Genomic DNA, 27020 nt, shown 5'->3' on the forward strand with positions numbered 1-27020 from the left:
TTGGAAACGGTGATACCTCTGACAAGCACTAGGTCTATCGTATTACCGCTGCGATGCGTCGGTTCATTTATTATTTGTGTAAGACCACAGCTATCAATTATAGTCTGGAGCGCCACGCACAATGGGTCCAATGGGGTATTCATATGGATATTAAAGTCCCCCATTATAATTATATTATCGGCGTGCGTCACTAGATCAGCAACAAACTCTGAGATTTCACTAATAAAGTCCGAATATGGCCCTGGGGGGCGGTAGATAACGGCCAGGCACAGAGGCAGAGGTGTGGCAGACTCCATAGAAAGCACCTCAAACGATTTATATTTATTATATAAGTTAGGACTAAAGTTAAAGTTTTCGTTGTATATTAGTGCGACCCTCCCACCCCTTTTAAGGGGACGGGCAATATGCGCATTCGTATAGTTAGGAGGGGATACCTCATTTATCGCAAAAAAGTCGTCTGGTTTAAGCCAGGTTTCGCTAAGACCGATGACGTTAAGGCTGTTGTCTCTAATGACCTCATTAACTAATAACGTTTTGGGAGACAAAGATCTGATGTTTAGAAAGCCCATATTATAGGTAGTGGGCTGTTTTAAGGAGTTGTTGATAAAATTATCCATAGTAGCAATATTAATAATGTTGCGTTTATTATGCGCAGTGTACTTAAAATAATTACGACCATATCTAGGAATTGATATGAAGGGAATTTTCAGATTGTCTACTTGGCGCTGCGATAAACTGAACGCATCATAATTTGCCACCTCAGTAGAACGCATGTCTAACTCTGACGTAGTCATAGTCATAGCAGAAAAACCATTTTGTGAGTTGTGTATTCTACGAAAATTGCTATGTGTACAGGGATCATCCCGCCTGGCGCTAAATTAAGAGTATAGTTAGCTAGCTAAACCTATGTAAACAACACATTGCTGAAGTACCTTAGTAAGAGTATAGTTAACTAGCTAAACTTATGTAAACAACACATTACTGAAGTACCTTAGTAAGAGTATAGTTAGCTAGCTAGACGTATGGAAACAACACATAACCGAAGTAACTAAGTATTAGTATTGTTAGCTAGCTACACGTATGTAAACAACACATTACTGAAGTAACTAAGTAAGAGTATAATTAGCTAACTAAACTTATGTAAACAACACATTACTCTAGTAACTAAATAAGAGTATAGTTAGCTAGCTAATCTTATGTAAACAACACATAACTGAAGTAACTAAGTAAGAGTATAGTTAGCTGGCTCAACGTATGTAAATAACACAACACTATAGTAACTAAATAAAGGGTATAGTTAGCTAGCTAAACGTATGTAAACAACACATAACTGAAGTAACTAAGACTATAGTTAACTAGCTAAACGTAGGTAAACAACACATAACTGAAGTAACTAAGACTATAGTTAGCTAGCTAAACGTATGTAAACAACACATTACTGTTCGAGGCGCTAAGCCATCAATGACACAAGTTGAACCTACACAATAAGTATTTCTTGTTAAATATTTCCGTGTATGTGTGTGTAATAAGTACTTTATGTTCAACAACACTGCGATATTAATGTTCTTATCTTTTACATCTTATCGGCCATGTTGTGAAGAGAAATGATACGATGCATCACATAGTAAATGCATGCGTTTCACACACACACACACACACACACACACACACACACACACACACGCACACACACACGCGCGCGGCACGTGTGCAGATTGCATGGCTGTCCTCGGTTCTCCCGGGCGTGTCTTTAGGGAAATCTAAGGGCGTTTTATGTCTGCTGGCTTGGCGAGAATGCCAGATGAGGAATGTCGCAGGTGTCTCTCGGCCTGCAAAGCATGCTGGGAATATCAAGGAGATTGATCAAGGAGCCTATTAGCTGCACTCTGTTCGAAATATAAATAGCAGGTACTCTCCAAGTCACGTGGCGTCTAACAACCTTTTTATTGCGTGCAGCAGCAGGTTCTTAAGGAACAGTGTTTCCCCCGCCAACATGACTACACTTCTGAAAAATGTACAAATAACTCTAGAAGAGCCACCATTTTCCCGTTAATTTGGTGTGACAAAAAACAACATTTTTTACAAATATTTTATCATTCATAAATATCAATGTAATATACAAGGCTCTTGTACTTGTTATCATCAAAGTCGATGTTTGTATCGATCCACCCATTTGTTTACATTGAGTAGCGCTTGCTCGCTCTTAGCTATTGTATCCTCCTACGATGTGTAGTGACGCAGGTTTAGTTATTCCTCGTCCTCCAGTGATAACAGTACTTGTAAGAAACTGACTTTAATTGTCGCCACGGAGGCGAGGATTGCTGATTTAGAAGTAGCTCATTGTCATTTCAATATTATTATTTATTTCACCAACTGCTTATTTGCTATCACTTTTATGATCATATTTGTACATATCATATGTGCTGGTGTTGTTCTATTGTTGTTGTTGTTTTTGTTGTGTTTGCTGTTGTTGTTTTTGTCTCCCTGTCTAATCCCCCTCTTATCCCCACAACTTACCCCTCTGTCTTCCTTTTTTTCCTCTTTCTATCCCCTCCTGCTCACCAAATGATAATATAAATACATTTAATAAAGTCAAATTCAAATAAGGCAACAAGAGAAGTACCCGACACTTCTCTTTTGTAAAGTAGATCTGAACAGCGGATATGGGCATCTACATCAACTATATGATTTGCCTGAGACACTGGACAGGACAGGACAAAAAAAAAAAAAAAAGTAGCTAAAACACTGTGGAGGGACATTAGCCGCGAGATAGCTCTGTTTTTAAAGCACCGCTTACTTCAGTGTTTATAAACGGCAAAAACTGAAATCTAAGTAAGGTTAAATATCTCAAAAAAAGGTGATGTTTGCTTATTTTCTGTCTGATAATATAATTCTTCTCACTAAGCAAATTTGATGTAAGAGCGTTTTACTTGTTTTAAGGGTTTTGGTCTTAAATGATCTCAGTAAGTTATTAAAGCTTGTTGCTGAGATGTTGTGACCTATATTGAGTAAAATATGCTTGAAACTAGAATATCAACTGATGTGAAGCTGTGTCATCAACACTCACAAGTATAAAACTACCTTTTTAAAGTAATAATTTCTTATTTCAAGCATGGGGGAAAAAATCAGGACTTTGACACAATTGTCTCATAATTAGAACAAAAAATGGACTCTGCTGTTTTATTTTCAATGAAACAATATAAAATATGTACTCATAAAGTAGTAGTTTGCACATTACAGTAAAATGACAGTTAATATTTAAACATTTAACATGTGATATGTCTAACAATTTTGAACAGAAATAGTTAAAGTTAAGTTAAAGTACCGATGATTGTCACACACACACTAGGTGTGGTGAAATTTGTCCTCTGCATTTGACCCATCCCCTTGATCACCCGCTGGGAAGTGAGGGGAGCAGTGGGCAGCAGCGGTGCCGCGCCCGGGAATAATTTATGGTGATTTAACCCCCAATTCCAACCCTTGATGCTGAGTGCCAAACAGGGAGGCAATGGGTCCCGTTTTTATAGTCTTTGGTATGACTCGGCCGGGATTTGAACTCACAACCTACCGATCTCAGGGCGGCCACTCTAACCACTAGGCCTTCTGAGTAGTTCATGCAAGTCTTCGAAAAACAATAAAAAAAAAAAAATTTGGCCGGGCTTATACATACGCTCTAATTCAGTGGTCCCCAACCACCGGGCACCGAATAGTACCGGGTCGCGCAAGAAATAAATAAAAAAATAAAATAATGATGTTTAATTATTAAATCAACATTAAAAAACACAATATATACATTATAATCTTTAACTTTACCGTACCGCCGCAACAGTTAACATTTCGAAATGTAAAATCTGCGTATGTTGACGTCGGTAGTCCGTTGTAAAACAGGTCTGCTTTGGCATATTTTTTCCCCATAAAAGTCAGTTCTAATCGCAAATTACAGACTTCCCCTGATCCCTTCGTTTAAATCAACATAAAAGAAACACAATATATTCATTATATATCAATATAGATCAATACAGTCTGCAGGGATACAGTCCGTAAGCACACATGATTGTATTTCTTAATGGAAAAAACCCCGGTCCGTGGGACAAATTTTCAAGCGTTGACTGGTCCGCAGCTACAAAAAGGTTGGGGAGCACTGCTCTAATTGACTGAAAGAGCACAAACTTGGTGCGATGATGTCATGTTGTCGATGGAAAAATGTATTTTTAGACCATACGATTTGCCTGTGCGGCTAGTAGACCCCGAGAGTAACAAGCGGTCTCCTTGTTGCCTTTCCATTAAGAACAATAAATTAGTTTTTAGTGTAAGTTTGCTGGTTTCCAGAAATGTAATGCCGAGCGCATATCATTATGCCAAGATAATGGCAATAGCATTTACTTAATTTAAGAATATTTTTCAACATATTGAGCAGAAAGGTCTCTTTTTTTTCTACCGAGAAAAGTGCACTTGTTATTAGTGAGAATATACTTATTTTGAGGTATTATGGGGTTGATTGAAGTTAGCTAATTTTACTTGTTTTGGAAAGTCTTGATAAGCCAAATGTTCTTCATTTTTTGTTTTTTAACACTGACTTTTTGCAGTGTATCTTCATCTTTTTCTTTAGTGGTAAAGCCAAAATGCATCAATTCTCCCTCTTCTGTGTCTACACCGTTTCGGCGTGTAAGTGCTGTGTGTGTGTGTGTTGACTCGCACGTGCCTCGGCTCATATTACTGGCAATGTCACCATGGTGCGCCTTCTTCTCCATGTTTTTCAAAAGCAGTATGGTATATTTTCAATTTAACATATTTACCGGACTCTAGAGCGCACCGGTATATAAGCCACACCCACTAAATTTTAAAAGACAACAATATTTTACACATATTAGTGGCACAGGACTATTAGACACAGATATATACGTTGTGAAATAAGCTACTTACACAGAAATATTGTTTGTAAATGTTTATGTACTTACTTTAACCTTTTAAGGCCCAAGCTGTTTGTTTACATGCTTTTATTTTTCTCTTTGCTATTTGGGCTTATTGGACCCTAATTTGAATAAAAACTAAGAATCATCTTTTGATATAATATGATGTACTTAGTCCATAAGTAACAAACGTGTACTTCATGTGTAGTGACATGCTAATTCTTATTTTTACACTTTTTTTTCCAAGTTCCATTGTATGTTGTACTCTTCTGACACCACCAGATGGCAGTATAAGTGTCCACATAAGTGGCCATAAGACCCCAATTCAGTAGTGTACACAATTTTGGAAATAAGAGCTAAAAGGTGCTGTCCACGCATGTGGCCACTAAGCCTTTAGAGCAGGGGTCACCAACTTTTTTGAAACCAAGAGCTACTTCTTGGGTACTGATTAATGCGAAGGGCTACCAGTTTGATACACACTTAAATAAATTGCCAGTAATAGCCAATTTGCTCAATTTACCTTTAATATATATATATATATATATATATATATATATAAATGGGTATTTATGTCTGTCATTACGTCGTACATTTTTTTTTATTTTCACGGAAGGTTTTTTGTAGAGAATAAATGATGAAAAAAACACCTAATTGAACGGTTTAAAAGAGGTGAAAACAGGAAAAAAATGAAAATTAAATTTTATAACATAGTTTATCTTCAATTTCGTCTCTTTAAAATTCAAAATTCAACCGTAAAAAAGAAGAGAAAAACTAGCTAATTCGAATCTTTTTGAAAAAATTTTAAAAATAATTTATGGAACATCATTAGTAATATTTCTTGATTAAGATTAATTTCAGAATTTTGATGACATGTTTTAAATAGGTTAAAATCCAATCTGCACTTTGTTAGAATATATAACAAATTGGACCAAGCTATATTTCTAACAAAGACAAATCATTATTTCTTCAAGATTTTCCAGAACAAAAATTTTAAAAGAAATTCTAAAGACTTTGAAATAAGATTTCAATTTGGTTCTAAAGATTTTCTAGATTTGTCCGAATAATTTTTTTGAATTTTAATCATAATAAGTTTGAAGAAATGTTTCAAAAATATTGTTTGTCTAAAAAACAGAAGCTAAAATGAAGAATTAAATTAAAATGTATTTATTATTCTTTACAATAAAAAAAATAAATTTAATTGAACATTGATTTAAATTGTCAGGAAAGAAGAGGAAGGAATTTAAAAGGTAAAAAGGTATATGTGTTTAAAAATCCTAAAGTCATTTTTAAGGTTGTATTTTTTTCTCTAAAAGTGTCTTTCTGAAAGTTATAAGAAGCAAAGTAAAAAAATCAATTGATTGATTTAAACAAGTGAAGACCAAGTTTTTAAAATATTTTCTTGGATTTTCAAATTGTATTTGAGTTTTGTCTCTCTTAGAATAAAAATGTCGAGCAAAGCGAGACCAGCTTGAAAATAAATAACGCTTAAAAGATAGAGGCCGCTCACTGGTAAGTGCTGCTATTTTTAGAACAGGCCAGCGAGCGACTCATCTAGTCCTTACGGGCGACCTGGTGCCCGCGGGCACCGTGTTGGTGACCCCTGCTTTAGAGGCTAATTGTTTCCAAACAGTGTCTGTAACAAAGCAGTAAAAGGGCGGATCAAAAAAAAACAGAAGTCATGGTCATGGACCCACAAACTGCGCACGCTAGCTCTCCAATCAGCTAAACAGACTCAATAACTCCACAGTGACTTTTTGGTGAATTTACAGAGGAATTTGTGAAAGTAAAACAATACAAAAAGAATGCCGTTGTAAGTTAATAATACTAACGCAGACACTCATAAACGTGTTCGCATATTAGCTAATGCTAACAACGCTAGCTTGATTACATTTCGATAGCACGTACAAATATGCATGAAAACACTCCGGCAGACGTCACACATGGGAAGCTTTAGTAAGTTATTTTTTTAGTTACATTGTAAAACTTACAAAGGTTGCTTGGTGTGATGAATGAAGAGTCTAAACGAATAGAAACGTTGTGGACAGCTAGAAGACAAAACAGCCCTTCCACTTAACCAAAGGATGGCGCCGTAGCCATACTTGCCAACCTTGAGGCCTCCGAATTCGGGAGATGGGGGGTGTATCTTGTAGCGTCCCGGAAGAGTTAGTGCTGCAAGGGCTCCGGGTATTTGTTCTGTTGTGTTTATGTTGTGTTACTTTGCGAATGTTCCCCCAAAATGTGTTTCTCATTCTTGTTTGGTGTGGGTTGACAGTGTGGGGCATATTTGGAACAGTGTTAAAGTTGTTTATACGGCCACCCTCAGTATGGCTGTTGACCAAGTATGCCCTGCATTCACTTATGTGTGGGTGAGAGCCGCATATATATTATGGGACTGGGCCGGCACGCTGTTTGTATGGAGGAAAAGTGGATGTGACGACAGGTTGTAGAGGACGTCAATATTGTTGTCCGGGTGAAAATCTGGAGAATGGTTGCCCCGGGAGAGTTTCGGGAGGGGCACTGAAATTCGGGAGTCTCCCGCGAAAATCAGAGGTTTGGCAAATATGGCCTGTGGCACCAAAAACAACACACCCATTCATTGTCTTTGCTTGTGTTTAGTGAAAATGATTTGTTTCATGGCCGTCGGTGAAGAAAAAAGAAAATTAAATCAGCCGCACCATTTTATAAGCCGCAAGGTAACGCCTTAAAGTCCGGGATTTACGGTAATTAGTAGAAAGTTTGAATCTTTAGCCACCGAACGATTCGATCCCATCACAATTCCTGTGTTGACTAATCAATTCTCAATTCAACACTGTCCTCCAATCAATTCTCGCAATGTATTATTTGGTATAATAAAGATTTTTTTTTTTTTAAAGCCGCAGGGTTCAAAGCGTAGGGGAAAAAAGTAGCGGTGTATAGCACTGGTGTACATTATTCTGAAAGTTTTTCTTTGACCTTTTCAGCTTCAGATTAACTTTCCCAACAATTCTTGTCCATAAATGACATCAGCGCCCCCTAGCTGCCATCAAGCAGCCGCCACTTTGTCCACCTTGACTGTCTTTCCCCTCCAAGTCAGCCTGGGTCCCTTCCTCCGCAGCATTAATCTCCTCCATTGTGTTGCCATCTTTTCCTTCATCCTGCCCGCGTCGCTCTCCCGAGGCCCCCGACAATCTCCGCAATCAGGGCGTCGGTTTAGGGATGGCCGCCTTTTACGCCGCCGTCTCACTTCTCTCTGTCTTTATCCCCCCCATCTCAGGTGTACATCCCCTGCAGGACCGCCATCGTGCTGGCCAATGAGGAGATGGATTACTGTTATTAGACCGTCGCCCTCACAAACGGATCCCGCCCTCAGACCGAGTGTTAACAATCACCTTTTGTCTTTTAAAGTGTCAACTCCCGACTCACTTGGTGTCTGCATGCACCCCCAAACACACACAAACACACACACACACACACGAAAACACGATTGATTGATATTGCTGCACAAAGTAGCCTTAATTCTTCATTATAGATCGCTTATGCAACATTTGCATAGAATAATACAGCCGAACCTCTATATACGACCTTAATTGGTTCTCAAACGTAAAAAGTTTGTATATATTCCTCCTTAAACAATGTAAATGTGAATAATTGGGTTCCAGCGTGGACCAAAGTCCATATTTTTAGTGAAGGTTTAAAGACAATATAAAGTGCCATACAGTACTGCGTAGCAAACAGGGTGGGTCGACTTTATATTCATTAATAAGGTAAAACAACGGCAAGCTCAACTGTGCCGCATGTGCTGCTCTACCAACATGCATGCCCTCACACGCGATCAGAAATCCCCCCAAATCTTTAACTTTACCATACCACAACAGATAACATTTCGAAATGTAAAATCTGCGTATGTTGACGTCGGTAGTCCGTTGTGAAACAGGTCTGCTTTGGCATATTTTTTCCAAAAAAAGTCAGTTCTAATCTCAAATGACAGACTTCCCCCGATCTCTTCAATACGAGCAAGACACAATATTGGTTGAGCGAAGCATCTGGACACAACCCAAAAAGTTAGTCATTTGAAAAGTTTGCGATATTGGAACCTTGAGTAATGGCCAATACGGATTTGATCCAATACGATATCAGCAGGAATCATAGAAGTGAAGTGAAATGAGTCAAACAGAGAAAAATATTAGCTATGAAAAACTCTAGCATTTTTATTATTAACCGTCTGGAATTGACTTAGGCTGTCTGTAAGTTGAAGTGGAGAGGTAATTGTTTATAGCGACACCTGGTGGTCACAATATTTCATGAAGTTAAGCTCAGTAAGTGTGACGATGCCGACACGGTTGTTACTGGATATTTTTTAATTTGCCTTGTAGACTTTGTGTATGTAAGTAATATATAACTAATTATTTGGATACTTGTTTATATTAACACATGTCACCTTTTGTTGTTAAATGATTATTACCTATGTCTAGCTGGTGTGTAGCTGCTAGCTCCTATAGCCTAGCATGTTTACCTTTTGTAAATTACTTAAGTAAAATAGAAGAAAGTGTGTGTTTATTGACGGACATTTTGTAGAAGCTTTAAGCAACGAACGATTCGATTGAGAATGGATTTTTGATTTAACACGATTTTCGCAGTGTTTTATTTGGTGTTATAATTATAATGAAACTTTGTCAAATATGTGGGGCAAAAAAGTATTTAGTCAGCCACCGATTGTGCAAGTTCTCCCACTTAAAATGATGACAGAGGTCTGTCATTTTCATCATAGGTACACTTCAACTGTGAGAGACAGAATGTGGGAAAAAAAATCCAGGAATTCACATTGTAGGAATTTTAAAGAATCTATTCGTAAATTATGGTGGAAAATAAGTATTTGGTCAACCATTCAAAGCTCTCACAGATGGAAGGAGGTTTTGGCTCAAAATCTCACGATACATGGCCCCATTCATTCTTTCCTTAACACGGATCAATCGTCCTGTCCCCTTAGCAGAAAAAAAGCCCCAAAGCATGATGTTTCCACCCCAATGCTTCACAGTAGGTGTGGTGTTCTTGGGATGCAACTCCGTATTCTTCTTCCTCCAAACACGACAAGTGGAGTTTATACCAAAATGGATACATGGATGATACAGCAGAGGATTGGGAGAATGTCATGTGGTCAGATGAAACCAAAATAGAACTTTTTGGTATAAAGTCAACTCGTCGTGTTTGGAGGATACTGAGTTGCATCCCAAGAACACCATACCTACTGTGAAGCGTGGGGGTGGAAACATCATGCTTTGGGGCTGTTTTTCTGCAAAGGGGACAGAACGATTGATCCGTGTTAAGAAAAGAATGAATGGGGCCATGTATCGTGAGATTTTGAGCCAAAACCTCCTTCCATCAGTGAGAGCTTTGAATGCTTGACCAAAAACTTATTTTCCACCATAATTTACGAATAAATTCTTTAAAATTCCTACAATGTGAATTCCTGGATTTTTTTTCCCACATTGTGTCTCTCATAGTTGAAGTGTACCTATGATGAAAATTACAGACCTCTGTCATCATTTTAAGTGGGAGAACTTGCACAATCGGTGGCTGACTAAATACTTTTTTGCCCCACTGTTAATATATATATATATATATACATATATATATATATATATATATATATATATATATATATATATATATATATATATATATATCTTCCTTTTAAAATAATAATTATGAATTGATTTAGAATCTGGGTTGAAAAAGAATCGCAAATCGGATGTGAATCGCTACATATATTAACATATAAAGATATATCGATATCAGCCAATTCTGAAGGCTCCAATATTGGTATCGAATCAAAAACGCTTCATGTCAAGATCAAATCAAAGGGAAGTGAGTTGCCAAATAGTGAGCCAGACTTGTTATTAAGTTGATGTGGTTTTATAGGTACAGTACCTCCATGTAACCTAGTACAGTCTCAGTATTACCAGCACCTGACTTCATCACTTCTAGGGCATGGCTGCCATAAACACCATGTCATTTGCACAAAATATCATTTTCGAAATTGGTTTGAAGTTGGGATGTTTGTTTTTCGTTGGCATGCCGAAGCTGGCATACAACCTCATCGCCTGTAAACACGTCACATCTTTGCATCTCCTTCCTGCCAAATAAAAAATGTCTGCAAAATATGTGCATGCGTAATGTCGGATAAATTTTAAATATTGAGGTGAAAGAAAGACTTTTGAATGAAAATATTTGAAACCAAATGTCTTGTTTGAGAATGGCGGCCGGTGGCGTAGCTCCAGGATGCAGAGATGGCAGGCGATGTGAAGGTAAGAAGGACCTTTTGATAACAGAATAAGAAGATAAACTCAAATCATTGACAGAAAAAAAAAAGACTTTAAAATGAAATATTTGAGACTAAATGTCTTGTCTGTGGGTGGCGGCGTAGGTCCAGGATGCAGAGACGGCAGGTGATGTGCATGTAAGAGTCATTTAATAAACAAAATATGAAGATACATTCATAATTTTGACCGGAAATGAGATTTTCAAATGCACCTAAATGTCTTCTGTGCTGATTGCGGCTGGTGGCGTGGCTCCAGGATCCAGAGATGGCAGGATATGTGCAGGTAAGGTCCTTTTTTTCAGGAAAAACTAAAGCCGCATGATTGTGGTAGTAATGTGCAATACCGCACATTTTATCCCCTATTCGATACACCATAAAATTCAGGCTTGTATCAGCAACACCGACACTTTGTGAAAATATATATAAATGCAAAAAGTAGTGAATTTCAAGTATCTTCAAACAAATTATGGCTTTGGTCTATCCTATTCGTATTTATAATGCACTCTGTCTGTTGAGTACTCCAAATAGTGCACAGCAAAATAATACGTAATCTTGTTTTATGATACTGAGCAACTCACTCTATTTTTTTAAAGTATCCATATTCTGTGCTAAAAATTTAGCATGTGGCAAGTACCAAGTTGTATGATTCTGATCTATACAAATGTAAAAAAAAAAATTGCTTAATAAGTTAGCATGTTAACAGAAGCATGCTAAAATTTAGCATGTGTCAAGTACCAAGTTATATGAGACTGATGTGTAAGATCGTGAAAATAGCTATATATATATATATATATATATATGTGTATATATATTTTATTTTTTATTTTTTGTAAAGTTTGCATGCTAATGTTGAAATGTTAACTTGCTAACATCAGCATGCTTTTATATATATATATATATATATATATATATACTGTATAGCATGTGTCAAATACCAAGTTGGATGACTCTGCATGAATATTGTTGAAAAAATTGTTGTTGTTTTTTTTTTTTAAGTTAGCATCTGTCAACTACCAAGTTATGTGACTTTAAGGTGTATGTTAATGTTAGCATGCTAACAGTTATCACACATCAAATACCAAGTTACTTATAAAATAAGCTTAAACAAAAATAGTATGCTAACAGAAATATTTTGTTACATACCAGGTTGTATGACTGATGTGTAAAATTTTAAATAGCTGTAAGAAAGTTAGCCCTTGTTAACTACCGAGTTATGACTCTGAGGTGTATGCTTGTAAAATTAACTTTGAAAAAAAGTTAGTAGTAAAATTGGCTATTATTGCTTTTATTGTCTCTTGTGCCCTGTGCAGCACTTTGGTCAACTTAAGTCATTTTAATTTGCTATATAAATAAATCTTGACTTGACTTGCACTGACTAAAAAAAACTTAGCATGCTAATAATGCTAGCAAGCTAACATAACCATGCTAACAAGTAGAATATGTAACATACCAAGTTATGTGACTGTGTGTGGCTGAAAAATGTGCTTTAAAAGTTAACACGTCAATTTTAGCATGCTAACAGGTAGCTTTGGCTAAAAAAAGGTTAGCATTTGTCAAGTCTTTGTGTGTAAACAGTAAAAGGTAACTCCACTCCGTTTTGCATAAACCAAATGTATTGCCTTTAATGGAAAGGTGGCCCCACCCAAGATGGCTACCATGAGTAAAAAATTGTGTATTTTCAGAGAAAAAAGACACAAATGGGCTGGTATTCCCCACCAACTGTTCTATATAAGTATTTTTCCAAAATGTGCCGACTTGCAAGGGCGTGAATGCTGAGTTGAGAATATGTAAATCATCTTTTTCTAGAAGTTTTTTCATGAATGATGTCCAGCCGGTGCCCCCATAAGGCCCTACGAGAATGAAAGATAATCCTGCTGTGCTGTGAGTATCCCACCAATAATACTCTATCTACTTGTTATTGTTGCTCAGGGAGATGACGGCAACAGACACTAGGGGTGTGTACAATGATTAATTTATATATATATATATATATATATATATATATATATATATATATATATATATATATAAACAAACAATACTACTAAACTATAGAATGGAGCGTGTGACCAAAATACAAGAGTGTGCAGTGCAGAGGTGTGGACTCGAGTCCAATGACTTGGACTCGAGTCATGAATTTGTTGACTTTAGACTCGACTTGACAAAATGTAAAAAGACTTGCAACTCGACTTAGACTTCAACATCAATGACTTGTGACTTGACTTGGACTTGAGCCTTTTGACTTGACATGACTTGCTACTTTCCCCAAAACCCAACGATTAAAAAGTTATTCAGGAGCGCTCCGTATCTTCCATTGTGTACGCCTGTTTGTCAACATGTGTGCGATGACAGCCTGTGCGCTACCTGTCAGTACAACAGCCAATCAAATTACATCCACGTTATTTTCGTCACACAGAATTCATCCAATCAAATTGCAGGAAAACCAAGCAGAACTGCTCTCAAACAACAGAAGACTAAGTGAGGAAAGTTATGCCATAAAGTGTTTCGTTCGGGAATTAAAACTACGACTTTGTCAACAAAACAGGAATTGCCGTATGCAAATCATGCGGTTTGAAGATTACAGACGGCGACGCAACAACTTCCAACTTTGTTCGACATTTGGAGTTGCACAAAGAAGGGTACGTTTTGAATGTAAGCTAACGTTTATTGGCTGAGTAACATAGCTTCTATTTGCTGTGGAGTTAAATCAGTGAGGCTGTAAACTCACTGCTAACGTTTTAATCATAGACATCTTATAAGGGTGCGCAGCATCGAGCGCTACTGCCTGTTGCCGCTGACGTGACGCGCGGTCGCCATCTTGGAGTGGTGATCCGCTCCACTCAGGGCAATTCCTTTGGCAGGAGCAATTAACTGGCATCAAATTTAATTCATATTACCTCACTGAATACCACTGATACTCACGCGCTTTTTTGTCATACGTGTAACTACGATAAAGGACACATGTCTTGGCGTGTTCATAATTTGTTTAACAGTAATAGAATATTCTTATTTGCTATAAGTGACCAGACGTCTGAGATCAAAACTGGGAATATAATCCCAGAGAAGGGGGGAAAAAAACAGTCAGCTATTTTTAAGTTAAAGAAACAATATGATTAGGTTATATATACATGTGTATATCCTACATAAACAATGTATGAATACATTAGATATCTATATATCTTACGGATCTATAGACCAGTGGTTCTCAAATGGGGGTACTTGAAGGTATGCCAAGGGGTACATGATATATTTTTTAAATATTCTAAAAATAGCAACAATTCAAAATCCTTTATAAATATATTTACTGAATAATACTTCAACAAAATATGAATGTAAGTTCATAAACTGTGAAAAGAAATGCAACAATGCAATATTCAGTGTTGACAGCTAGATTTTTTTGTAGACATGTTCAATAAATATTGATGTTAAAGATTTCTTTTTTGTGAAGAAATGTTTAGAATGAAGTTCATGAATCCAGATGGATCTCTATTACAATCCCCAAAGAGGGCACTTTAAGTTGATTACTTCTATGTGTAGAAATCTTTATTTAAAATTGAATCACTTGTTTATTTTTCAACAAGTTTTTAGTTATTTTTACATCTTTTTTTTTCAAATAGTTCAACAAAGACCACTACAATTGTGCAATATTTTGCACTGTTATACAATTTAATGAATCAGAAACTGATGACATAGTGCTGTATTTTACTTCTTTATCTCTTTTTTCAACCAAAAATGCTTTGCTCTGATTAGGGGGTACTTGAATTAAAAAAAAATTTCACAAGGGGTACATCACTGAAAAAAGGTTGAGAACCACTGTTATAGACTTTATCTCTGTTGCTGCAACAGCAGAGAGTTTATTCTGTCTTGACACTTTGTATTGATATTTTCTATTACATTCTTCCCTTAAATGATCATGTTTACAGTGATTGTTTTGTATGTATTTTTCATGTATGTTGCTTTGGATAAAAGTGTCTGCCAAATACTTAAACATATATAAACACCTGAAAGTCTTTATTTCAGCTAAAACCACCAATCTGTTTCACTGGATTCAGAATAAAACCAAATTATGTCTTACCCAACAAAGTTAGTATTTGAATATTGTTACTTGAAGACTTATCTGTGGTTACAATAAAATGAGAATGCATCATAATCAGTGGCGGCTGGTGAATTTTGTTTTAGGTGGGCCTGAAAGTTTGTAAACCACATACCTGTAGGGGGTCATCCTCCCCCAGAAGATTTCTTTGTGATTTTCACATACAAATATTGTAGTTCTTTGCTCCTGCTTAACTCTGTGGTAATATTCTTTTTACAAAATACAACCAATAGTATGTTAATGTTAAATCTTAGTTGTGAAAAGTAATCCCCCAATTCCTATTTTCAACAGTCCGCTCATTTGAGTAGGAAAACGCTGAATACCAGCCCAGCATCTTTGTTTTCTACCTGTCAACTGTCAGTTTAGGCTGCTTGCTGGCTCCTCATCACCACTTCAAGATGGCGGCCAAATTGCTTGCGTCACAGCAGCCAATTCTGCGTTTACTTATAAGATGTCTATGGTTATAATGTCATTGCAAACACGGCAATCTGTTGCGTCCACTGCAGATCGCTACCTTATTCATACTTTTTGTCAAGTGATTTTTTTTAAGCGGAGTTGCATGATGTATCTACACATAATGTTATGTTAGTGAATGTATCACAAACAGTAACGTAACGGCGGTCAGCAGCACCGCATATTTTAGCCACCTACAAAAAGACAAACATAGTCAAATAAAGGTCAATAAAAATGTATACTATATTAAGAATATGTGTACATATTCCATAGAGCCCTGACATCTAAAAAGTACAGCACTGTTCATTGTTATGTTCATGTATTTGTTATGTTTTTTATGTGTACGCACACATAAACACATATATAGTGTGAGATGAGATCAATGAAATAAGGTAAGAACAGGATATAAACTGCTGTGGAACTAGTTACGATGCAATATTCCATGGAAATACAATGTTAACACTTTTGTGCAAATAAGTACAGTTGAACTTGTTTTTTGAAATGTGTTTATACTGTAAAGGAACGAGTTAAATGTTTAGAATAACTGGTTAATAGTGCTATTATGAAGTGCAATGTCGGCACTGTTTTTTTTTATAATATATACATACAGCGTTTTAAAAGCATACACAATCTGTGTACATATATTAGTCTGTGGTTAAAAAGACTTGAAATGACTCGAAACTCTAAATGCAGGACTTGGGACTTGACTTGAGACTTCCCAGTATTGACTTTGGACTTGACTCGGGACTTGCCTATCTTGACTCGGGACTTGACTCGAGACTTGAGGGCAAAGACTTGAGACTTACTTGTGACTTGCAAAACAATAAATGGCTTGGACCCAACTCTGGTGCGGTGTAAGACTATGTGTGTAGTTAGCTGAGGTGTGTGTTACCAAATGTTGTCGAGAACGAAGGAACACGGAAGTCCATGGGACAGGCAAAGGCAGGAGAAAAGAGACAAGGTCCATTTCCAAGCGGGAGGTCGAGAATCCATAAGGGCAGTCTGGGGAGCAAGGGAACAAAAAAGTGACGAGACGCACAGCTCGCCAAACAGGAACAAGGGCAGATGCTGGAAGGACAAGGAACAATGAAACACATAATGGAACACAGAGGGAGCGACCATAAAGATCCGAAGATTCCTTACTGTACGCCAACAGAAGACTATATTCCGGCGTGGGATGGCAGGTTAAGCAGGCTAATGAAGGCAGCTCCTTCATTACAGGCAGGTGCGCTGATTGCCGGTGAATGTTTGCAGCTGACGGCTGCTGCAGGGTGGAGACGCACCCAGGGCGTTCCTGGATGTGTGCGGCCGCGGGCGTGTCCTGAGGTGGGACAAGCAGAGCGCAAGAATGAGGGCGCATTGGAATGCGCCCTGGCTGTAACAATACTGTGGGGGAAAAATATTATTATGTGTGTTTCCAAATACACAGGACAAGATGTTAAAATCCAGAGTGCCACCTCTTACCTCCCGTGTTGAAGACTTAACGACACTGACTTATTATCTATGTTGCTGCAGGCTGGACAGACACATCATTAGGGTTATCAAGTGGGCTCCTACCCTCATGGACGTGTCGCTGACTGGGTCCACGATGGCTCAAGTAGGTTCAGTGTTGCATTCTGGCATCCCAGAAGCACCCCCCTCTGCATCTGCCCAGCCTCAGCATGAGTAATATTTTTTTGGGAGACCAGTTAGGGTCTTTCCTCTTAAGCCAGAGCCACTGGCTCCCCCGCACTGCCACCCGTAATTTTTCCTCTATGGCCTGACGTAGAGCTTGACCGCCAACTCCCAGGTCCCTTGATGTTGCCACAAAGCCCCGACATCCAACTTCTACAGGGCAGACTTGTGTTCTCCAGCCTCGCCGTTCAGCCTCTGCAGCAAGCTCTACGTACTGGAGCTTTTTCCGCTCAAAAGCTTCATCCACCGCGTCCTCCCAAGGGGACTGAGTTCAACGAAGGACACGATGTGCTGGGAGTGGGACCACAGCAGTACAAGTTAGTAGTTGCCATCTCTGGTGGAACGATGAGTTTCTTATACACGTCTACTACCAGCATCTGCCAGTACCGGGCTATCTCCAGCTCTCCCAACCTGGGCCTTGATGGTGTCTTTCATTGCCTTTGTTCCCCCTCTATAGCAAAGGCAGCTGGCATATTCAGGTTGGGTGTCTTGGGTGGAAAGGAGTTGTTTGTTGTTCTCCTGCTGTCCAGGGTTGCTGCCAAGCATTTGAGAACTTTGTTGTGTCTCCAGGTGTATTGTCCTTGGGAGAGGCTCACTTTACACCCAGTGAGGATGTGTCTGAGTATAGCTGGTGTTGAGCACAGGGGGCATGATGGATCGTCATCCGACCATTGGTTGAGGGTTTTGGGGGTAGGAAGGACTTCATAGGTTGCTCGAAGTAGAAAACTTACCCTACTTGATTCTATCTCCCATATGTCCCTCCAGCTGATCTTCCGTTTCTCCGCCCCTTCCCACCTTATCAACTGACCCTGCTTAGCTTGCGCCACAGCCTTGGCATATCTATTTGACTCTTCCTGTCGACGGACCTCGGCTACGAGCAGCTCGCGCCGCTTTGCAGAGGATGCCTTGTTCGTGTCTCTCCAAGTCCCAAACCGGCTATTCCATGCTGGACTTGGCCTACAATGTTAGTGTGGTGGAGAGCAGATTTTGCCTGTTGTTTTGCGTTCTTAGCAGACCACTTCTTCCCTACTGTAAGATGTGGGGCAGCAGCTCGAACCACAGTATCCTTCGACTCTGTTAGGGTCATCTGGAGTCTCACTTTGGAGCATTTGAACTCCTCTGTCAGGCTACAGAGAGGCAGTTCGAGTAATCCATGAGCATACAGGCCGATGCTGCTCACGCATCGAGGCACACCTAGCCACTTTCTTACATAAGCGCTGATTGTTCTTTCCATTTTCTCCACTCTGGTGAGGGAGACACCATACATGGTTAGTGGCCACATGAGGCGGGGTAGTAACCCGAACTGGAGGCACCAGATTTCAGCTTGCCATGCTGCATAGATCTGTCAATGTTCTTCAGACCTTTAGTGACTTCTTGCCTTACCTTTTCTGCTTGCTCAGTGTCCTTCAGATTTGAGTCATACCACCTTCCCATGCTCTTAATTGGCTTCTCTGACATAGTTGGAATGGGTTCTTCATGAATGAGACACCTTTGTTCTGTCAGTTTTCCTCTGATGGAGATTTTTCTTGATTTTGAGGCCTTGAATTTCCTTCTGGCCCCAGTGATGTTCTCATGAAGCTTCCCTAGTAGGCCACTGGTGCAGGGCGCTGTAGTCGTTATGGTTGTCCTGTCATCCATATAGGCCCTGAGAGGAGGCAGGCGGATTCTCGAACTCAGCCGTTCACCACCCACTACCCACCTGTATGCCCGCATAATGACTTCCATTGCCATTATGAAGGCCAACGAGGAGATGGTACACCCTGCCAGTATTCCAACCTCCATATGGTGCCAAGTGGTGGTGAAGTCTGGCATGGTAAAACAGAGCTGCAGATCTTCAAATTGTGCCTTGACAAGGTTGGTGATGGTCTCTGGTATCCTGAAGAAGTCGAAAGATGCCCATAGGAAAGTGTGTGGGACAGAACTAAATGCATTGGCAAGGTCAAGGAAGATGATGTGGAGATCTCTCCTCTCTTTCTTCGCAGTCAGGTATTAGTCATAAAAATCTTAAAAATAAATATTTTTTATTATTACTATTATTATAATTGTTAAACACTAAAATCTGTAGATCAACTTCAGGTGTATCTGTCAATATAAAGTTAAAAAAATAGTTATGTTCTGTTTTTAATCCAGCCATCCATCCATCTTCTTCAGCTAATCCGAGGTCGGGTCGCGGAGGCAGCAGCCTAAGCAGGGAAACCCAGACTTTCCTCTCCCCAGCCACTTCATCCAGCTCTTCCTGGGGGATCCCGAGGCATTCCCAGGTCAGCCGGGAGACATAGTCTTCTCAACGTGTCCTGGGTCTTCCCCGTGGCCTCCTACCGGTTGGACATGCCCTAAACACCTCCATAGGTGTTTCGGGTGGCATCCTGGCTGGATACCCGAACCACCTCATCTGGCTCCTCTCGATGTGGAGGAGCAGTGGCTCTACTTTGAGCTTCTCACCCTATCTCTGAGGGAGAGTCCCGCTACTCGGCGGAGGAAACTCATTTCGGCCGCCTCTACCCGTGAACTTGTCCTTTCGGTCATGACCCAAAGCTCATGACCATAGGTGAGGATAGGAACGTAGATCGACCGGTAAATTGAGAGCTTATCCTTCCGGCTCAGCTTCTTTTTCACTACAACGGATCGATACAACATCCGCATTACTGAAGACACCGCACCGATCCGCCTGTCGACCTCACGATCCACTCGTCCCTCACTCATGACCAAGACTCCCAGGTCTTTTTTTAATAGCAAACAAAATATGTTTCAAAGTGGAACATGTGATGTAATGTATTTGGAACCCTAAATAGGTCAATAAACCATGACAACGTTTTTTTAATTCATTATTTGGAGAAATGACAATTATAAAAACTCAAATCCATTCATGAAAGGGTTAAAAATAAATCAGACATTTTATTTTTTTTTGTCATTTTTTAACATTCCACACTTCAGATCTCGTCGATTACTTCAAAGTGGAATATTTGATGTGAAGTAATTGAGTAAATAATTCATGAAAACATTGATTTTGATGCGTTATTATTTTTTGGCGCAATGCCAGTTTGAAAGAATAAAAAGCATCCTGCATGGCAGTTTGGTGTTGCTAGTCAGCGTTCCAACTTTTAATCGTTACATTTAAAGGCCTACTGAAATTAGATTTTCTTATCTAAACCAGGATAGCAGGTCCATTCTATGTGTCATACTTGATCATTTCGCGATATTGCCATATTTTTGTTGAAAGGATTATGTAGAAAACATCCAAGATAAAGTTCGCAACTTTTGGTGCTGATAAAAAAGCCTCGCCTTTACCGGAAGTAGCAGACGATGACATCACAAGGTTGAGGGCTCCTCATGTCCTCACATTGTTTTTAATGGGAGCCTCCAGCAGCAAGAGCTATTCGGAGCGAGAAAACGACAATTTCCCCATTAATTTGAGCGAGGATGAAAGATTCGTGGATGATGATATTGATAGCGAAAGACTAGAATTTTTTTTTACAATAAAATAAAAAGCGACTGCTCCGGGCGGCGGCAGTGTGAGCGTTTCAGATGTAATTAGACACATTTACTAGGATAATTCTGGAAGACCCCTTATCTGCTAATAGTTCTAATAGTGTTTTAGTGAGATTGTAAAGACATACCTCGAGGTTGGATGGCTGCGGTGAACACGCAGTGTCTCAGAGAGAAGCCGAAGAGCCAAGCTCACAGCTGCCTTTTAAACAGCTACTGCAGGAGGACAAATAATCCAATGACGTCTCCGGTAAGATATATATCACAATTTTCCCATCCAAAAACATGCTGGTTGACGTAGAGAAACATGTTCGCTTGACCGCTCTGTGTTAAAAACAAAGAAACACTGGCTGTGTCTCGGTGCTAAAGACAGCTGCAATCCACCGCTTTCCACCAACAGCATTGTTCTTTATAGGCTCCATTATTAATTGAACAAATTGCAAAAGATTCAGCAACACAGACATCCATATTACTGTGTAATTATGCGATGAAAAGAGACGACTTTTAGCCGTAACTGGTGCTGAGCTAATATTTCCTGACAGTCCGTGACGGGACGCGCATGCGTCATCATTCCGCAACGTTTTCAACAACAAACTCCGCGGAAAATTTAAAATTGCAATTTGGTGAAATAAACCGGCCGTATTTGAATGTTGCAATGTTAATATTTCATCATTGATACAGTAGGGCAAAAAAGTATTTAGTCAGCCACCGATTGTGCAAGTTCTCCCACTTAAAATGATGACAGAGGTCTGTAATTTTTATCATAGGTACATTTCAACTGTGAGAGACAGAATGTGAGAAAAAAATCCAGGCATTCACATTGTAGGAATTTTGAATAATTTATTTGTAAATTATGGTGGAAAATAAGTATTTGGTCAACCATTCAAAGCTCTCACTGATGGAAGGAGGTTTTGTCTCAAAATCTCACGATACATGCGTGGCCCCATTCATTCTTTCCTTAACACGGATCAATCGTCCTGTCCCTTTAGCAGAAAAACAGCCCCAAAGCATGATGTTTCCATCCCCATGCTTCACAGTAGGTATGGTGTTCTTGGGATGCAACTCAGTATTCTTCTTCCTCCAAACACGAGAAGTTGAGTTTATACCAAAAAGTTCTATTTTGGTTTCATCTGACCACATCACATTCTCCCAATCCTCTGCTGTATCATCCATGTATCCATTTTGGTATAAACTCAACTCGTCGTGTTTGGAGGAAGAAGAATACTGAGTTGCATCCCAAGAACACCATACCTACTGTGAAGCATGGGGGTGGAAACATCATGCTTTGGGGCTGTTTTTCTGCTAAGGGGACAGGACGATTGATCCGTGTTAAGGAAAGAATGAATGGGGCCATGTATCGTGAGATTTTGAGCCAAAACCTCCCTCCATCAGTGAGAGCTTTGAATGGTTGACCAAATACTTATTTTCCACCATAATTTAAAAATCAATTCTTTAAAATTCCTATAATGTGAATACCTGGATTATTTTTTTTCTTCACATTCTGTCTCTCACAGTTGAAGTGTACCTATGATGAAAATTACAGACCTCTTTCATCATTTTAAGTGGGAGAACTTGCAGAATCGGTGGCTGACAAAATGTGTTTTTGCCCCACTGTATATAAACTATCAGATTGCGTGGTCGGTAGTAGTGGGTTTCAGTAGGCCTTTAACCTTTTTGCGCTTTTTTTCCACTTTTTTTATGCTTGTTTTTTTTAAATATTATTTTTTAGAATGGGTTGTCTGTTAAACGTTAGTTGCGGTAATGCAACACTTTTAACACATTTCTACGTTCAATTATTGTGGTTAGCAAACAGTGTGAAGAACCGAGGATATTATAAGCTTGCAAGCACCGCCATCTAGCGGCCATTGGCGCCCTTTGAATAGCAGCATCAAAATAAACCTATACCTTTATCAATACAACTGAGCTTATTTAATATGTTTTAATTTGTGTATTAGGTTCAATGTATTACGTTTTAAAAAAAATTTTTTTTGTCTTTACGGTTTTTTTTTTTTATCAAAACGGCGCCGGTTGCGTCACACGACACGTCCTCGACATTCAACAGCAACGAAACCGCAGATGCGAAACCACAAGTAGTGTTTACCTAAACGTCAGCATGACGGCTAACGCTCGCATAAAAAGCTTTAAAAGCACGATTTGAAGGAGCCACGAAGAACATGAAGTCCAAAACGCCACAGCTTGCATCGGTAGTAAGGCAGCACTATTTTACAAAGTGTGCTTCCGGTCTTGTAGTGGTAGTATTACTGGAGTAGTAGTATTAAAAGCTACGCCGGAAGTAACCTGTCGCCTGGATCACCTGCAGGTGAGCTTTTTCTCCTGAAGGCGGCGACAAAACACAGTTAAAAAAAAAAATCAAAAAACATTTGTTGTTTTTAATAGTGAAATAAGTCTCTGCCCGACTGCAAACCCACTCCTAAAAAGGTGGAAGTAGTGAAAGTTGTTAACTTGTCAGTTACCGTGTGCTAACAACACATGCTAGCACGTTTTAGAGGTGTCCGATAATGGCTTTTTTGCCGATATTCCGATATTATCCAACTCTTAGTTACAGTTTCCGATATCAACCGACATATATATATACAGTCGTGGAATCAACACATTATTATGCCTAATTTTGTTGTGATGCCCCGCTGGATGCATTAAACAATGTAACTTTACCATGAATTGATTAACGTGGACCCCAACTTAAAGGCCTACTGAAACCTACTACTACCGACCACGCAGTCTGATAGTTTATATATCAATGATGAAATATTAACATTGCAACACATGCCAATACGGCTGGTTTAGTTTACTAAATTACAATTTTAAATTTCCCGCGGAGTTTCTTGTTGAAAACGTCGCGGAATGATTACATGTGTTTGTGACATTTCGGGTTGGAGGGGACATACTAGCTCAGCTCCAGTTACGGATAAAAGTCGTCTCTTTTCATCGCGCAGTTACACAGTATTCTGGACATCTGTGTTGCTGAATCGTTTGCAATTTGTTCAATTAATAATGGAGACGTCAAAGAAGAATACTGTTGGTGGAAAGTGGTGGATTGCAGCTGTCTTTAGCACCGAGACACAGCCGGTGTTTCTTTGTTTGTTGTGAAGCTTTAACACAGAGCGGTCAAGCGAACATGTTTCTCTACGTCAACCAGCATGTTTTTGGATGGGAAAATTGTGATATATATATCTTACCGGAGACATCGTTGGATTATTCATCCTCCTGCAGTAGCTGTCAAAAAAGGCAGCTGTGAGCTTGGCTTCTCTCTGAGACACTGGCGTGTTCACCGCAGCCATCCGACCTCGATGTATGTCTTTACAATCTCACTAAAACACTATTAAAACAATAAGCAGATAAGGGATCTTCCAGAATTATCCTAGTAAATGTGTCTAATTACATCTGAAACGCTCTGCCGCCGCCTGGAGCCGTCGCTTTTTATTTCATTTTATTTTTGTATTTTTTTTCTAGTCCTTCATTATCAATATCCTTAGCCACAAATCTTTCATCCTCACTCAAATTAATGGGGAAATTGTCGTTTTCTCGGTCCGAATAGCTCTTTTTGTTGGAGGCTCCCGTTATAAACACTGTGAGGATGTGAGGAGCCCTCACACGGGTGATATCATCGTCTGCTACTTCCGGTAAAGGCAAGGCTTTTTTATTAGCGACCAAAAGTTGCAAACTTTATCGTGGATGTTCTCTACTAAATCCTTTCAGCAAAAATATGGCAATATCGCGAAATGATTAAGTATGACACATAGAATGGACCTGCTATCCCCGTTTAAATAAGAAAATCTCATTTCAGTAGGCCTTTAAACAAGTTGAAAAAACTTATTTGGGTGTTACCATTTAGTGGTCAATTGTACGGAATAACTACTGTACTGTGAAATCTACTAATACAAGTTTCAATCACTAACACATATTGGCATACAAAGAAATGTCCACTGTGTTATTTCCAAACATAAAAAGAACATTTGTCATCATCTTCTTCTTCTTCCCCCGGCTTCTGCAAAATTCATTTTTTTCTAAATCATTTTCACAGCCTCTTAAATGTATTTGCATTATGATTGTTTTTAATGTGATTTATTTATATTTGTCACATAAAAATCAGAAAGCTATAATTTTTAATTCCCAACACTCAGAGAGTGATCGCCGCAAAATAATACAGCAAATTGGATGTGTATATTTGACCTCTAAATATACCATATTGTGTAATGTAAACATGTATTTATTTAAAAATTCTAATGCCAGTATGTTGCTCCATGGTATTTATGATGCAATAAAATACCAATTGACTAATTTCATGCTTTTTATAATAGTCTTCAGTGTAGAGGCTCACAGGCTAGCCACCTACCCGGGAAGGAAACAATAAATTGAAACTTGGGTGTAAAAATCAGGGATTCCAGGCTTCTCGGGTGCTTGGAGCACACAAACATGGTATGGAGTCAAGTTCTATCCACTTAAAAGGGTGGAAGAGATCTCCATGTTGTGTTCCTGGACCTAGCAAATGCCTTTGGGTCAATTTGCCATGATCTCCTCTGGGTGGTATTCCATTATTCCATTGTCCCGGATTCCATAAGTGGTCTCATCAAAGGCTATTTCTGACCACTGGTGAGTGTACCACAGATAGGAATAGTGGCAGGGTGTACCATCACACAGCTTCCTTTCACAAGAAGTCATCATCCGAGCCTGTATGTGGGTGGTAGTAGGTCAAAAGATTAAATCAGGTCTTCGTTACCTGCCCATCAGGGCCCATATGGATGATATGACCATCCTCATCACAACCAAAGGCGTTTGTTAGGCTGCTGCTGAACAAGCTGCAAGAAAGCATCCAGTGGGCCCGGATGAGAATAAAGCCAAGCAAGTCCAGAAGCATCTCGGTTGTGAGGGGGAAGCTGATTGAACATCGAATCTGTGTGGGTGAGGAGGCTATAGCAACAGTGTCTGACAAGCCTGTCAAGAGTCATGGACGTTGGTATCATGCCACCCTCAAAGACACAGCTCAAAGCAGGATACTATAACTGGCCTTGAAAACATTGATATGACCATGCTCCCTGGCCGGTTGAAGCTGTGGTGCCTCCAATTTGGGTTGCTACCCAGGCTAATGTGGCCTCTTACCATCTGTGACGTACCAACCACAAAGGCAGAAAAGTTGGAGAGTGGTTAGCTCATTTGCTGGGAAGTGGCCGGGTCTTAACAAATGCTTCAGTAACATCGGACCGAATGGAAAAGGTGTATTGGAGCTTCGTGTTTCCAGTCTAGTAGAGGAGTTTAAGTGTGCAAAGGTAATGCTGGAAATGACCCTAACAGAGTCTTGGGACCCTTGCCCAAACAGCTCTGACCTTGGTGACCGGAAGGAGGTGAACTGCTCTGCAAGCCAAGGAGGATCTTAGGCACAGAGACATCATTGGTCTTGTGCAGCCGGAAAGAGGAGGCCTTGGGCTTGGTGAGAGCAGACCATTGTGGCATAAGGCTGCTCCAGCTCAGCTACGCCAGATGGTTGTGGAGGAGGTACGTCAGCACAAACAGGTGGCAAGATATCTAAAGGCTGTCACACAAGTCAAGCAAGGACAGTGGATGAGCTGGGAAGGAGTTGAGAGGAGAAAGGTCTCATGGAGAGAGCTCTTGGGAAGGAAGGCAGATTACATTAGCTTCATCTTACGCTCCACTTATGATGTCCTTCCGCCCCCCTCCAACCTCAAACAGTGGTACAGAGAGGACCCCACATGCCCCCTCTGTCCATCTCCAACTAACCTTAAACATATTCTCCTTAACTGTTAGACAAGTCTGCAGAGCCAACCAAAGACCATACACCAGACATACGCCAGCTCGGAAGGGTTTGTGACAGGAAGATGGTGGTGGACCTCAATCAAAAGCTCTGCTTTCCTTCAGAGATAGCCAGATCAAACCTTAGACCAGACCTTGTGCTCTGGTCCTCCTCGCTGCATATTGTGTATATAATAGAACTCACGGTTCCCTGGGAGGCTGCTGTGGAGGAGTCATTTGAACACAAAAGCCTTAACTTGAGGTTTTCCATCAAGCATGGAGTGATAGTTTAATAACTTATAAACGCATGCTTACCTTAGCTAAAGCTATTTACTACTCA

The 27020-nt window shown here is 39.5% G+C and overlaps 2 protein-coding genes across 4 annotated transcripts in view; both read left to right on the forward strand.

Annotated features, from left to right (window-relative positions):
* gbe1b (glucan (1,4-alpha-), branching enzyme 1b) overlaps window positions 1–9667 on the forward strand; it is a 260449-nt gene extending 250782 nt beyond the window's left edge. Inside the window, exon 16 of the mRNA XM_061877862.1 lies at window positions 8164–9667. Within this exon, the coding sequence (XP_061733846.1) occupies window positions 8164–8226 (63 nt within the window). The 3' untranslated portion in view covers window positions 8227–9667. The remainder of the gene's footprint in view (window positions 1–8163) is intronic.
* A 3591-nt stretch (window positions 9668–13258) lies between these two features.
* The window catches only part of LOC133537042 (high affinity cationic amino acid transporter 1-like), a 45080-nt gene continuing 31318 nt past the window's right edge, over window positions 13259–27020 (forward strand). For 2 of the 3 annotated variants that reach the window (XM_061877867.1, XM_061877866.1), the window contains exon 1: window positions 22994–23234. The gene's annotated coding sequence lies outside the window, so the exon portion shown is untranslated. Of the gene's footprint in view, window positions 13848–22993; window positions 23235–27020 lie in introns of those variants that run through there. The other variant, XM_061877868.1, reaches the window with a different exon arrangement.

The sequence above is a fragment of the Nerophis ophidion genome, linkage group LG18 (assembly GCF_033978795.1).
Source record: "Nerophis ophidion isolate RoL-2023_Sa linkage group LG18, RoL_Noph_v1.0, whole genome shotgun sequence".
Classification (NCBI taxonomy): Eukaryota; Metazoa; Chordata; class Actinopteri; order Syngnathiformes; family Syngnathidae; genus Nerophis; species Nerophis ophidion.